Genomic DNA, 13,780 nt, shown 5'->3' on the forward strand with positions numbered 1-13,780 from the left:
AGAAGGTAACTTTATGTGATTCATCTTTTATATTTATTGACACTTATTTTGTGACCCAACATCCAGGTCTATCCAGGAGAATGTTCCATGTGCATTTTCGAAGAATGTGTATTCATTCTGCTGCTTGAATGGAACGTTGTATATATATTTATATGTTCATTTTAGTTGGCTTCTAGTGTTGTTAGGTTTTTTCTTTCCTTGTTTATCTTTTGTCCAGTTCTCTCCATCACTGAATGTAGGGTGTTGAAATCTCCAATTGTTATTGTAGAATTGTCTCATTTCTTTCTTTAATTTTGTCAGTTTTTGCTTTAGATATTTTAAGGTTCTGTTGTTAGCCCTATTGTGTATATGTATTGATGATTGTTTCTTTCTTTAAAAAAGGTCAGTTTGTCTTTATTGGTAAGCAGGCAGGTGGTAGGCGAGTCAGGATGCTGGGGAGCAGCTGAGGAGAGGGTTCTGCAGTTGCCATCACAGTATATAATTGCTATATCTTCTTGATGAATTGACTCTTTTATTATTATACAATTATTTTATGTAAATTATTATTTATCATTATTCTTCTTTGTCTCTTGTAACAAGTTTTCTCTTGAAGTCTCTTTTGTCTGATATTAGTATAGCTGCTACAGCTCTCTTTTGGTTACTGTTTGCAGGCAATATCTTTTTCTATCCTTCCACTTTTAACTTATATGTATTTTTGAATCTAAAGTGAGTCTTTTGTAGAAAGTCTGTAGTTAGATCATTTTTTAAAAATCCATCTGCCAATCTGTGCCTAAGTCTCTGACTTAGGGTGGTTCAACTTAAAATTTTTTTTCTTTTACAATGGTACAGAAGTGGTACACATTCAGTAAAAACTACATCAAATTTTGATCTTTTCTGGGCTGGTGATACTTTGTCCAATACCCTCTTGTGTTGCTGGATAGTGGCAGTGAGCCACAGTTTTCAGTCAGCATGCAATCACAAGGGTAAACAACCAATACGCTTACAACCATTCTGTACCCATATTACCATTCTGTTTTTCAATTTCAATATAGTATTCAGTAAATTATGAGATATTCAGTGCTTTACTGTAAAATAAGCTTTGTGTTAGATAATTTTGGCCAACTGTAGGCTAATATAAGTGTTCTGAGCACATTTAAGGTAGGCTAGACTAAGCTATGATGTTCAGCAAGTTAAGTGTATTAAATGCATTTTTGGCTTAACAGTATTTTCAACTTGGTATAGGTTTATTGGGATGTAACCCCATTGTGAGTTGAGGAACATTTCTATTTTATTTCTCAAATTCTCCATTACTGTCTTCTTTTTTGTTAGATATTTTCCAGTGTACCATGTTGATTCCCTTCTCATTTTTTTATCATGTATTTTTTAGTTATTTTCTTAGTTGCTCTGGGGATTATAATTAACATCCTAATTCATAGCAGTCTAGTTTAAATTAGTGCCAGATTAGTTGCAACAGTATATAAAAATCTTGCTGCTGTATAGCTTCATTTACCCCCCGTTTATGTTGTCATTGTCACAAATTGCTTCTTTATACATTGTGTGCCTGTCAACATAGAGTTATAATTATTTTTTTATATTATTTCTATATGGATTTGAGTTTCTGTCTGGTGTTCTTTCATTTTCAGCCAGAAGGACTCTGTATAGTATTTCTTGTAGAATAGATCTAGCAATGAATTCTGTTTATCTGGGAATATCTTAATTTCTGCTTCATTTTTGAAGAATACTTTCGCCAAATTCACAGTTCTTGGTTGGCAGTATTTTTTCTTTCAGCAATTTGTATATGTTATCCTATCACTTTCTGGCCTTTGAGAACCAATGAATGAATGAGTAAATGAATAAATACACACAAACATGCGTGTGTGTGTGTGTGTGTGTGTGTGTGTGTGTAAAATCTCATTTTTACCTCTCCATTGGTATGCTGGTAAATGTTTAGTGACTGGCTTTCCAGGAAAGAAAATGTATGCACATATATGCATACATGTTTATTATAAAGTTGCTGATATAAAGGATGTATAGTACACCATTTATAAATAATAATAAAATGTAGAATACTCTTTTTTTTTTTTTTTTTTTTAGTTTTATTTATTTAAGTAATCTCTACACCCAGTGGGGGGCTCAAACTCATAATCTGGAGATCAGGAGTTGCATGCTCTTCCAACTCAGCCAGGCAGGTTCCCCCAAATGGTACTCTTTATTGTAAATCTGTAGCCAACTAAGTCTTACAGAAAGCTTTCATTGATTTGATTTTTTTATGGAGATTAATTTCACATAATAAAATTCACCATTTAAAAGTGAACAATTCAGGGGCACCTGGGTGGCTCAGTTGGTTGAGCATCCAACTCTTGATTTTGGCTTCAGGTCATGATCCCAGAGTTGTGTGATCGAACCTCGCATTGGGCTCCATGCTGAGCATGGAGCCTGCTTGGGATTCTCTTTCTCTCCTGCCTCTCTCCCCTGCTCTTTCTCTCTTTCTAAAAATAAATAAATAAAAATAATAAAAGTGAACAATTCAGTGCAGTTAGGACATTCACAATGTTGTCAACCACTACTTGTATCTAGTTCCAAAACATTTTTATTACCCTCAAAGGAAACTCATTAAAGAGTTGCTCCCTTTCCTCTCCCCCTGCAAAGACCCTGGCAACCACCAATCTGTATTCTGTCTCTATCGATTTACCTATTTTGGATATTGCATATAAAATGGAATCATAAGATACATGATCTTTTTGGTCTGGCTTTTTCACTTAGCATAATAGGTTCAAAGTTCATCTGCTTTGTAGCATGTATCTGTACTTCATTCCTTTTCATGGTGGAGTAATATTCTGTTGTATGTATACACCACAATCTGTTTATCCTTTTATCTGTTTGGGCAGTTTCTACCTTTTGATTATTGTAAATTGTGCTGCTATGAACATGTATATACATCCTTTTTTTTTTTTGGTACCAGTTTTCAGTTTTTTGGGGCATATACCTAGAAATGAAATTGCTGGGTCATGTGGTAATACTGTGTTTAATTTTTTGAGGAACCACCGAACTGTTTCTTCATAGTTGCTGAACCATTTTACATTCTTACCACCAACATATGAGGTTTTTCGTTATTTTAATTTTGCTAAACTTATGTATCCTTATCTAACCTATGGAATTGTTTGGCAAAATCACACTACCAATTAGCATTTGATTGCTATCCAGTTCAAAAGAAGTTGCTAACCTCATGGTGAACAAGTACTATTTTAACGTGAATGCTGATTGATATTTTTGCTTATGTTAACAAGTGTGATGAAAGTGAAACAACAAAGCCATATTTTTTAAATTGAAGTATAATTAATGTAAAATATCCTGTTAGTTACAGGTGTACATTATAGTATTTTGGTATTTTTACACATTATGAAATAATCCCCACAATATGTCTAGTTACCATCTGTCACCATACACAAAGGTATGTGTGTATGTCTTTATATGTGGGCTGTCTTTCCCTCCTGGAGGTTCTTATCCAGGACTCAGTTCTGTTGCCTCCTGTTTCATTGATGCCTTCTCTCACATCTGGTCTGAGTTAACCTCCCTCTACTTTATCACCTACTTATTCATCATCATTTCACCCAGTGTAGTTTCTTTATAACTCCTAGTATTATCAGAAATTATTCATGTATTTGCTTGCATGTTAATTGTCCTTTACTCCACTAGACCATAAACTCCAAGAGAACAGGGACCTTGTCTCTTGTTCCCCACTGCCTAGAACAGTGACTAACATATAGTAGGCATCAATAAATATTTGCTGAAAGAATGAATACTCTAAATAAAATATAAAAATGGCTTCCTTACACATGGCTTTATCAAATTCTCTTCGTTAGTGTAATCCTCATTAGATAGAAAAATATATAATCTTACAGGTTTTTAAAACTTGTTTATATTTGGATTAGTTCGCAAATTCTGTTTGTTCTTGGATTTTAGATCTTGGACTATATTGTAACTGTCATGATGAAAATATTTATCATCTATAAGTGAACCTTCTTGATTAGAACTTCAACACAAACCTGTCTCATGCTGAATTCTATATTATAACAGATTCTGTAATGATTAATTGCCTTATAGTATATTTAAAATTAAGGGGAGAAAGTATGCTAAGAATTAGGTTTTGAAGAAGGTATAATAATTTAATATTTGATGATTTTTTTTAACCAAAAAATCTTGAAGGTAAAATGACATTGAATCGAAGAATTTGTTTTACTAAGACTTTAGAAGTGCTTTTTATCAGTGTAAAATGCCTCTGTAACGATTGTGTTATAGTGGCAAAGTATAAGAAAATTACTTCTTTTTCTTTTGTTGAATTACCTTTTTAAGTTGATAAATTATCTTTTGCTTTTAAAGTATATTTATTTTTGAAAGAGAGAGAGCATGCACATGAGAGCATGAGCATGGGGTAGGGGCAGTGAGACCCAGGACTCTGAACTCAATCTTAAGCAGGCTCCACGCTCAGTGTGGGGCTCAGACTTGCAAACCATGAGATTATGACCTGAGCTAAAATCCAGTTGGATACTTAACTGACTGAGCTGCCCAGGTGCCCCAAGTTGATAAATTATCATACCAGAGTACATTTTAACTTTCGATGATTAATGCAGAAAGCATTGGGTGAATAGATTTATAATTCTCCAAAATAAAGCTTTTGGAGAATTAAAAATAGAAATAGAAGGATTTTTTTCCTGCAATGAACTATGCTTTTTGGATGTCATTTTTAAAATTTTAACACCAAACTTAATATCCTTATCTCTTCCACATTTAGGTTCGATTAGTGATAGTGGATGGTATTGCTTTTCCTTTTCGTCATGACCTAGATGACCTCTCCCTTCGTAGTCGATTACTAAATGGTCTAGCCCAGCAAATGATCAGCCTTGCAAATAACCACAGATTAGCTGTAAGTATTATTAGTCAAGAGAACTTTATAATGAAGTCAAGATTGTATAACATAGTAATGTCTAGAAATAGCAAAATAGAATTTGACTAAAAGCAAATAATGCAGACACAGTTTTGAATGTAGTTTTGGTTTGATTTCTGGAAAAAATTAATTCTAGACATAAATGTTTCTATCAGTTTTCCTAGAGAATAATAAGCATAATCAAGATGCTGTATTTTATTTTTATTTATTTATTATTTATTTATTTATTTTTATTTGTTTTATTTTTTAAATTTACATCCAAGTTAGTTAGCATATAGTGCTATGATGATTTCAGGAATAGACCCCTTAATGCCCCTTACCCATTTAGCCCACCCACCCCCCCACAATCCCTCCAGTAACCCTCTGTTTGTTCTCCATATTTAAGAGTCTCTTATGGTTTTGTCCCCCTCCCTGTTTTTATATTATTTTTGCTTCCCTTCCCTTGTGTTCATCTGTTTTGTCTCTTAAAGTCCTTATATGAGTGAAGTCATATATTTGTCTTTCTCTAACTAATTTCACTTAACATAATACCCTCCAGTTCCATCCCTGTAGTTGCAAATGGCAAGCTTTCATTCTTTTTGTTTGCTGAGTAATAATCCATTGTATATATATACCACATCTTCTTTATCCATTCATCCGTCGATGGACATTTGGGCTCTTTCCATACTTTGGTTATTGTCGATAGTGCTGCTATAAACATGGGGGTGCATATTACCCTTCAAAACACCACACCTGTATCCCATGGATAAATGCCTAGTAGTGCAATTGCTGGGTCCATAGGGTAGTTCTATTTGTAGTTTTTTGAGGAACCTCCATACTGTTTTCCAGAGTGGCTGCACCAGCTTGCATTGCTACCAACAATGCAAAAGAGATCCTTTTTCTCCACATCCTTGCCAACATCTGTTGTTGCCTGAGTGGTTAATGTTAGCCATTCTGACAGGTGTGAGGTGGTATCTCATTGTGGTTTTGATTTGTATTCCCCTGATGATGAGTGATGTGGAGCATTTTTTCATGTGTTGGTTGGCCATCTGGATGTCATCTTTGGAGAAGTGTGTATTCATGTCTTTTGCCCATTTCATCACTGGATTATTTGTTTTTTGGGTGTTGAGTTTGATAAGTTCTTTTAGATTTTGGATACTAACCCTTTATCTGATATGTCATTTGCAAATATCTTCTCCCACTCCATCGATTCCCTTTTAGTTTTGCTGATTGTTTCCTTCGCTGTGCAGAAGCTTTTTATTTTGATGAGGTCCCAAGAGTTCATTTTTGCTTTTGTGTCCCTTGCCTCCAGAGACGTGTTGAGTAAAGTTGCTGCAGCTGAGGTCAAAAGGTTTTTGCCTGCCTTCTCCTCTAGGATTTTGATGGCTTCCTATCTTACATTTAGATCTTTCACCCATTTTCAGTTTATTTTTGTGTATTGTGTAAGAAAGTGTTCCAGGTTCATTTTTCTGCATGTCGCTGTCCAGTTTTCCCAGCACCGCTTGCTGAAGATACTATCTTTATTCCATTGGATATTCTTTCCTGCTTTGTCAAAGATTAGTTGGCCATACATTTGTGGGTCAATTTCTGGGTTCTCTATTCTGTTCCATTGATCTGAGTGCCTGTTTTTGTGCCAGTACCGTACTGTCTTGAAGATGCCATGTTTTAAAATGGACTTGTTTGATAAAGAAATACTACCTTTGGTAATTGCAATCTTGGGTTTTTCTTGTCTAAATATACTTGATTTTTTGGGAGGCAGCTGAGTGGCTGAGTCAGTTGAATGTCCAACTTCAGTTCAGGTCAGAATCTCATGGTTCATGAGTTCGAGCCCTGCATCAGGCTTGCTGCTGTCAGTGCAGAGCCCTCTTTGAATCCTCTGTTCCCCACCCCCCCTCCTCCCCTGTCTTCTCTCTCTCTCTCAAAAAAATAAACATATAAAAAAATGTTTTTTTGAGAGACAGAGCGTGAGTGGGGGAGGGGCTGAGAGAGGGAGACACAGAATCTGAAGCAGGCTCCAGGCTCCGGGCTGTCAGCACAGAGCCTGACGTGGGGCTTGAGCTCACAAACTGTGAGATCATGACCTGAGCCCGCAGTTGGACATTTAACTGACCAAGCCACCCAGGCACCCCTAAAAAAAATATTTTTAAATAAATATGCTTGATGTTTTTCAGGTAAGCTCTTTTAACATCCCCAGTTTTCTTTTACTCTGGGCCTTTTTATTAGTACGTGTTGTATAATCACAGACCCAGACCGATAGAAAATTTACGTAGTGTGAATAACCTGGATGATTGGAGATGGAGCTAACTCTTCTAGATTTCAAATATGAGGTTAGACGTAAACATAAGTTCAGAAGTGAAGACATAAAAAGGAGTAACAGTCTTTTTTTTTTTTTGACTATTTGCCATCACTTTCCACTTCTGCAACCCCATGCCACCTTCTCACACAAATATACACACTTGTCCAGGAGGGAGATGGGAAAAGAGTAAACTGCTTAATTTTTTTGTATTTACCCTAATTAGAGAGTCTTTAGCACATATCCATGATGCAAGTAGATAAAGAACTCCTTGATGAAATCATTTCAAAACATCTTTTTTTTTTGGAGTTTTTATTTATTTATTTATTTTGCCATATACCAAAAAGCATAGTGTCCTGTGTTTGAATTATTGTCATTAATTTGTAATTTAGCATTCTGTTAATATCAGTGAAGAGCGCGCAGTAGGGGGCACTCAAGACTATTGGGTTGCATAGTTCCTTAGGGTTTTTTATTTTTGTTTTTTTAACAGAAATATTTTTGATTTTCTGATTAAATAACTAATCTAAACAGTGGAATACTACACAGTGCTTAAGAAGAGTAATGTAAATATATAATGTAATGTAGTAGAGTAATGTAAATGTAGACATACTAGCACAGAACAAGATATATCCAGATATATGATTAAGTGAAAACATTCAAGTCACATTATAATATATTTTATGTGATCCCACTTTTGAGAAAAATAAAAATTATATATGTGCATTTATATTTACATGGACAAAAAGATCTGAAAGGATCAAAATGGTCATAATGACTACTTCTAGAAGTAGGATTTTGTAGGGCTGAGGACATACTTTCCCCTCTTACTTTATAAATTCTTCTTTGCTTGATTTTTAATTTCCAAGTTTCTATGTATAGAATCATGTGTGACCTTTGACAATAAATACATTTCACTGGGCGCCTGGGTGGCTCAGGTGGTTGAGTGACTTCGGCTCAGGTCATGATCTCAAGGTTCATGGGTTTGAGCCCCAGTCGGGCTTTGTGTTGATGGTACAGAGCCTGCTTCAGATTCTCCATGTCCCTTTCTCTCTGCCCCTTCCTCACTCTCGCAGGAGTACGCTCTCTTTCTCTCTCTCTCTCTCAAAAATAAACATCACAAAAAAATTTAAGGGGCACCTGGGTGGCTTAGTTGGTTGAGCGTCCGACTTCAGCCCAGGTCATGATCTCGCAGTTCATGTGTTTGAAAATCATGATCTTGCAGTTGGTGAGTTTGAGCCCCACATTAGCGCAGAGCCCACCTCGGATCCTCTGTCTCTCTTTCTGCCCCTCTCTTTCCTTGTGTGTGCTTGCTCTCTCTCTCTCTCTCTCTCTCTCTCTCAAAAACATTAAAAAAAATTTTTTTAATATATTTCACAATTTTTTTTAAGTTTATTTTTATTTTTGAGAGCGAGAGAGCAAGAGCATGAGCAGGGGAAGGGCAGAGAGAGAGGGAGAGAGGGAATACCAAGCAGGCTGTGCATTGTCAGCATGGAGCCTGACGCGGGCCTCAAACTGACAAACCACAAGATCATGACCTGAGCCAAGATCAAGAGTCGAATGCGTAACTGATTGAGCCCCCCAGGCACCCCTACATTTCACAATTTTAAGTTATATATGTTTTCTATAAAAGAAGTTTTAAACTTTCTAAGTAGAAAGTAAGTAAATTATCTATTACCCAGAGATGATTATTGTTGAGTTTGGTATACATATTTTTCCAAACTTACCCTTTCTCTATATATGTATATGGACATATTTTTTTTATTTTTTAACGTTTTTTAAAATTTAGTTTTTAATGTTTGTTTATTTTTGAGAGAGAGACAGAGCATGAGTGAGGGAGGAGCAGAGAGAGAGGGAGACACAGAATCTGAAACAGGCTCCAGGCTCTGAGCTGTCAGCACAGATCCCTACATGGGGCTTGAACTCACGAACAGTGAGATCATGACCTGAGCTATAATCGGCCACTTAACCGATTGAGCCACCCATGCGCCCCTAAGATTTTTTTTAAAAGTGGGGCTCAGACTCACAACCCCTGTATCAAGAGTTGCATACTCTATGGAAAGAGCCTAAATGTCCATCAACTGATGAATGGATAAAGAAATTGTGATTTATATACACAATGGAGTACTACAGGGCAATGAGAAAGAATGAAATATGGCCCTTTGTAGCAATGTGGATGGAACTGGAGAGTGTGATGCTAAGTGAAATAAGCCATACAGAGAAAGACACAGATACCATATGTTTTCACTCTTATGTGGATCCTGAGAAACTTAACAGAAACCCATGGGGGAGGGGAAGGAAAAAAAAAAAGAGGTTAGAGTGGGATTAAGCCAAAGCATAAGAGACTCTTAAAAACTGAGAACAAACTGAGGGTTGATGGGGGGGTGGGAGGGAGGGGAGGGTGGGTGATGGGTATTGAGGAGGGCACCTTTTGGGATGAGCACTGGGTGTTGTATGGAAACCATTTTGACAATAAATTTCATATATTGAAAAAAAAAAGAAAAAAAAAAGAGTTGCATGCTCTACCAACTGAGCCAACCAAATACCTTTATATAGACGTTTGGTTTTTTTTTAACTTTCACTATTTTTTTTAAGTTTATTTATTTATTTTGAGAGAGAGAGAAAGAGAGAGCCCACGTGTGCAAACAGGGGAGGGATAAATAAAGAGGGAGAGAGAAAATCCCAAGCAGGCTCCAGGCCCAGCACAGAGCCCAATGTGGGGCTCAGTCTCAATGACCATGAGATCATGAGTTGAACTGAAATCAAGAGTCAGACACTGAAGGGACTGAGCCACCCAGGTGCCCCAAAAAAGTAACTTTTCTTAGGCTTTTCTGATACCTTAGGACAGATTAATTTGGTGCACGAAGTAAATCAAGATAAAGCACAGATGCTTACAGACACAGTTCAAAGCTATGGTAGCTTGATGCTAAGATGCTGAGTATTGTTCCTAGGGAAAGGAGCTTGGTGATGCTGCTCTCCCTGTCTGGGTACTCTCTGCCTCTATAATGGTTCACTGCAAAACAAATGCTTTAATGCTGTATTTGCTTTTTGCTTTTTTTTTTTTTTTCCATAAAAGTGCGAATCCTCTTTGGATTTATTTTGGTTAGCAAAAACAGGTACTAATGTAGGTCTTTCATAAAAGTGAAATGGCATAACAGGAACTTTTGAAAATCAGGAGATACCTGTACTCTGTAAACCAGTGCTGTCTGATAGTACTTTTCTGCGAAGATGAAAATGCTCGGTGTAATATAGCAGTTGCATAGCTATTGAGCACTTGAAAAATGGTTAGTGCTACTAAGGAACTGAATGTCTAATTTTAATTTAATTTTTTAAAGAGTGTTTTTAAAAAAAATGTTTATTTTTCAGAGAGAGCACGAGCAGGGGAAGGGGAGAGACAGAAAGGGAGACAGAGAATCCCAACAGGCTCTGAGCTATCAACCATAGAGCCTGGTGTGGGGCTTGAACCCAGAAACTGTGAGATCATGATCTGAGCCAAAATCAAGAGTCAGATGCTTAACTGACTGAGCCATCCAGGGGTCCCAGATTTTACTATAATTTTTAAAAGCTCTATGTGTAGCTAATGGCTGCAGAATTGGATGGTGCACCTCTAACCAAAAAGTGGTGGTATAAATAAATATCCCAGTTACTAGAGTTTAAATACTTGGTAGTCTGTAAAGGGTATTATTCAGCATGTTGGGGATGCCAGTTAATCCTGTATTTCAGGTAATTATCAGTTTACATTCCGCTTAGCTTGTTCTAAGATGCATGGCATGAGGTAGTACATGGGGAAGCCATTGTGGCACTTAAGGGAAGAGGAGCTAGAAGAAAATGTGTCGTCCAGTTGGTGGCTAATTGAAATCTAGATGGAGCACAGATTTCTCCTTTGTAGACAAATAAAAATACCACTGCAGTGGGAATAGCCAAACAGCCTTTTCTTTCTCCATTTTCTTATGGAACTGATGACTTTTTCAGAACAGGTAACTTTTTTCATTGCTTTTCATAGAAGTTCTTTATCAGTTTCAGCTTGCAATTGTATCTGTCATATTTCTGGTGGGAAGGTCTGTATTGGAAGAATATTTAAAAGAACTCTTTCTGGAGAATTTGGGGCTGGGAAGTGCCAGATAATCTTTTACTGTATTAAGTCAGCTTTAAACACTCATTTTCTCTACTTTAAAATTACTGTCCTTCATTTTGAGGCAAGGGAAACAAAAACAAAAATAAATTATTGGAACTACATCAAAGTAAAAAACTTCTGCCCAGCAAAGGAAACCAATGAAACTAAAAGACAGCCTACTGAGTGGGAAAAGATACTTGTGAATGATATAACCAATAAGGAGTTATCCAAAATATATAAAGAATTTATACAACTCACTGCTTACAGGGCAGAATAAATGTCTTTTGGGTTAGGACAGTATAAAGAAAATTAAAAAATTTATACAACTCAATACCAAAAAACACTGAATAATCCAATTAAAAAATAGGCAGAAGACCTGAACACATATTTCTCCAAAGAAGACATACAAATTGCCAACAGACACATGAAAAGATGCTCAGCATCACCAATCATCACAGAAATGCAAATCAAAACCACAGTGAGATATCACCTCATACCTGTCAGAATGACTAAAATCAAAAACACAAGAAACAGCAAGTGTTGGTGAGGTTGTAAAGAGAAACGAGTCCTCAGGCACTATTGGTGGGAATGCAAATTGGTGCGGCCGCTATGAAAAACAGTATGGAGGTTCCTGAAAAATTAAAAATAGAAGTAACATGTGATCCAGTAATCACACTACTGGGTATTTACCCAAAGGATAAGAAAACACTAATTCAAAAGGATATACGCACCCCCATGTTTATTGCAGTATTATTTACAATAGCCAAGATATGGAAGCAACCCAAGTATCTATCAACAGATGAATTGATAAGGAAGATGTGTGTGTGTGTGTGTGTGTGTGTGTGTGTGTGTATACACACACATATATAATTGTTGAATGACTATATTGTACACCTGAAGCTAATATAATACTATGTTAACTATACTGGAATTAAAAAATAGAGGGGTGCCTGGGTGGCTCAGTCGGTTAAGTGACTTCAGCTCAGGTCATGATCTCACAGTTCTTGAGTTTGAGCCTGGCATCAGGCTCTCCACTATTAGTACAGAGCCCTCTTTGTTTTGTTTTGTTTCCCTTAAAATGTTTTAATGTTTATTTACATTTGACAGAGAGAGCATGAGTAGGGAAGGGGCAGAGAGAGGGAGACACAGAATCTGAAGTAGGCTCTAGGCTCTGACCCGTCAGCACAGAGCCCAATGCAGAGCTCAAATTCATAAACCATAAGATGATGACCTGAGCTGAAGTTGAATGCTCAACCGACTGAGCCACCTAGGTGCCCCAGTGCAGAGACCACTTTGAACCCCATCTTTCCCTCTCTCTCTGCCCCTCCCCAGCTCATATTCTCTCTTTCTCAAAAATAAACATTAACAAATTTTTAATTAAATAAATTAATTTAATTTAAAATACCAAAAAGAATAAAATAAAATTGCTCTCCTTCAAACCATGGAATCTTTTCTGTAAGTCACTATTTAATCCAAAAGAATTAGTAATATTTTTAGCCTTGAGGGCCATCTTTGAATAAAGTAACACCTATATCTATTATCAGCAGACGAGTATAGTCATAATTTGGAGTCATTTGACCTGATTACTGGGTTTCATTTTTTCCCACTTCTTCTGTATTTTCTTTATGATTTTAGGTCTTTTTTCCTAATTTTTGCTTCAGTTTTTGTTTCCTATAAAACCAGAAATGGTAATACTGTATTTGTCTCTTTCCTGAAGAGGAAACAGTGAGTATTTATTAAGTATGTCACACTCTTTTGATTAAGTACATTCTAGAGAGGCAACAGTGGTTAAAAAAAAAAAAAGACTCAATCTTTGTAAGCTTCTGATTTCTCATGTGTTAAACTGGAATAATAATAATACTTCATTCATGTAGTAGTTGTGAAGGCTAAATAAGATAATGAAGGTAAAGCACTTAGCATAGCTTCTGATATTTATTAAGTACTCAATAAATGTTTATTACCACTACTGATATTGCTACTGTTGGTCTGGTGGATTCTATTGGCTTATCCAAAACTTAATTTTTAAAAGTGAGGTTTTTCCAATACTCCCATTTAGGAAGTTTTTATACATGGTCTCTTTAGACCTTTATGTATTATGTATTATCTATTTTTATTCTTCCATTTTCACAATTAGAACTTTGTTCTTGTCTGTTAAAAATGTTTATGTTCAATAGAACCTGTTTTCAGATAACTAGTCATTTTAATGGGTAAATTTTTAAGAATTTATCAGAAAAGTTTTCATTACCTAAATATGTTTTTCTTTAAATTGTATTCAGAATAGTAAAGTCACAGGATTATTTGATAATTTTGGGGAGAGACTCACCTAATTTTCTCACCTTTTTTAGGTACTTTTAACTAATCAGATGACAACAAAAATTGATAGAAATCAGGCCTTGCTGGTTCCTGCATTGGGTGGGTAATTAATCAGATAAGAATTTTTAATTTTTTAAAGTTTATTTATTTATTTTGAGAG

The 13,780-nt window shown here is 36.0% G+C and overlaps 1 protein-coding gene across 1 annotated transcript in view; it reads left to right on the forward strand.

Moving 5' to 3' along the window:
* The window catches only part of RAD51C (RAD51 paralog C), a 36,736-nt gene that overhangs the window by 10,256 nt on the left and 12,700 nt on the right, over positions 1-13,780 (forward strand). Inside the window, exons 5-6 of the mRNA XM_019415618.2 lie at positions 4,772-4,903; positions 13,653-13,719. Of these exons, the coding sequence (XP_019271163.1) occupies positions 4,772-4,903; positions 13,653-13,719 (199 nt within the window). The remainder of the gene's footprint in view (positions 1-4,771; positions 4,904-13,652; positions 13,720-13,780) is intronic.

Source organism: Panthera pardus, unplaced genomic scaffold, assembly GCF_024362965.1.
Source record: "Panthera pardus isolate Hobbes unplaced genomic scaffold, ASM2436296v1 HiC_scaffold_3, whole genome shotgun sequence".
Taxonomy (NCBI): Eukaryota; Metazoa; Chordata; class Mammalia; order Carnivora; family Felidae; genus Panthera; species Panthera pardus.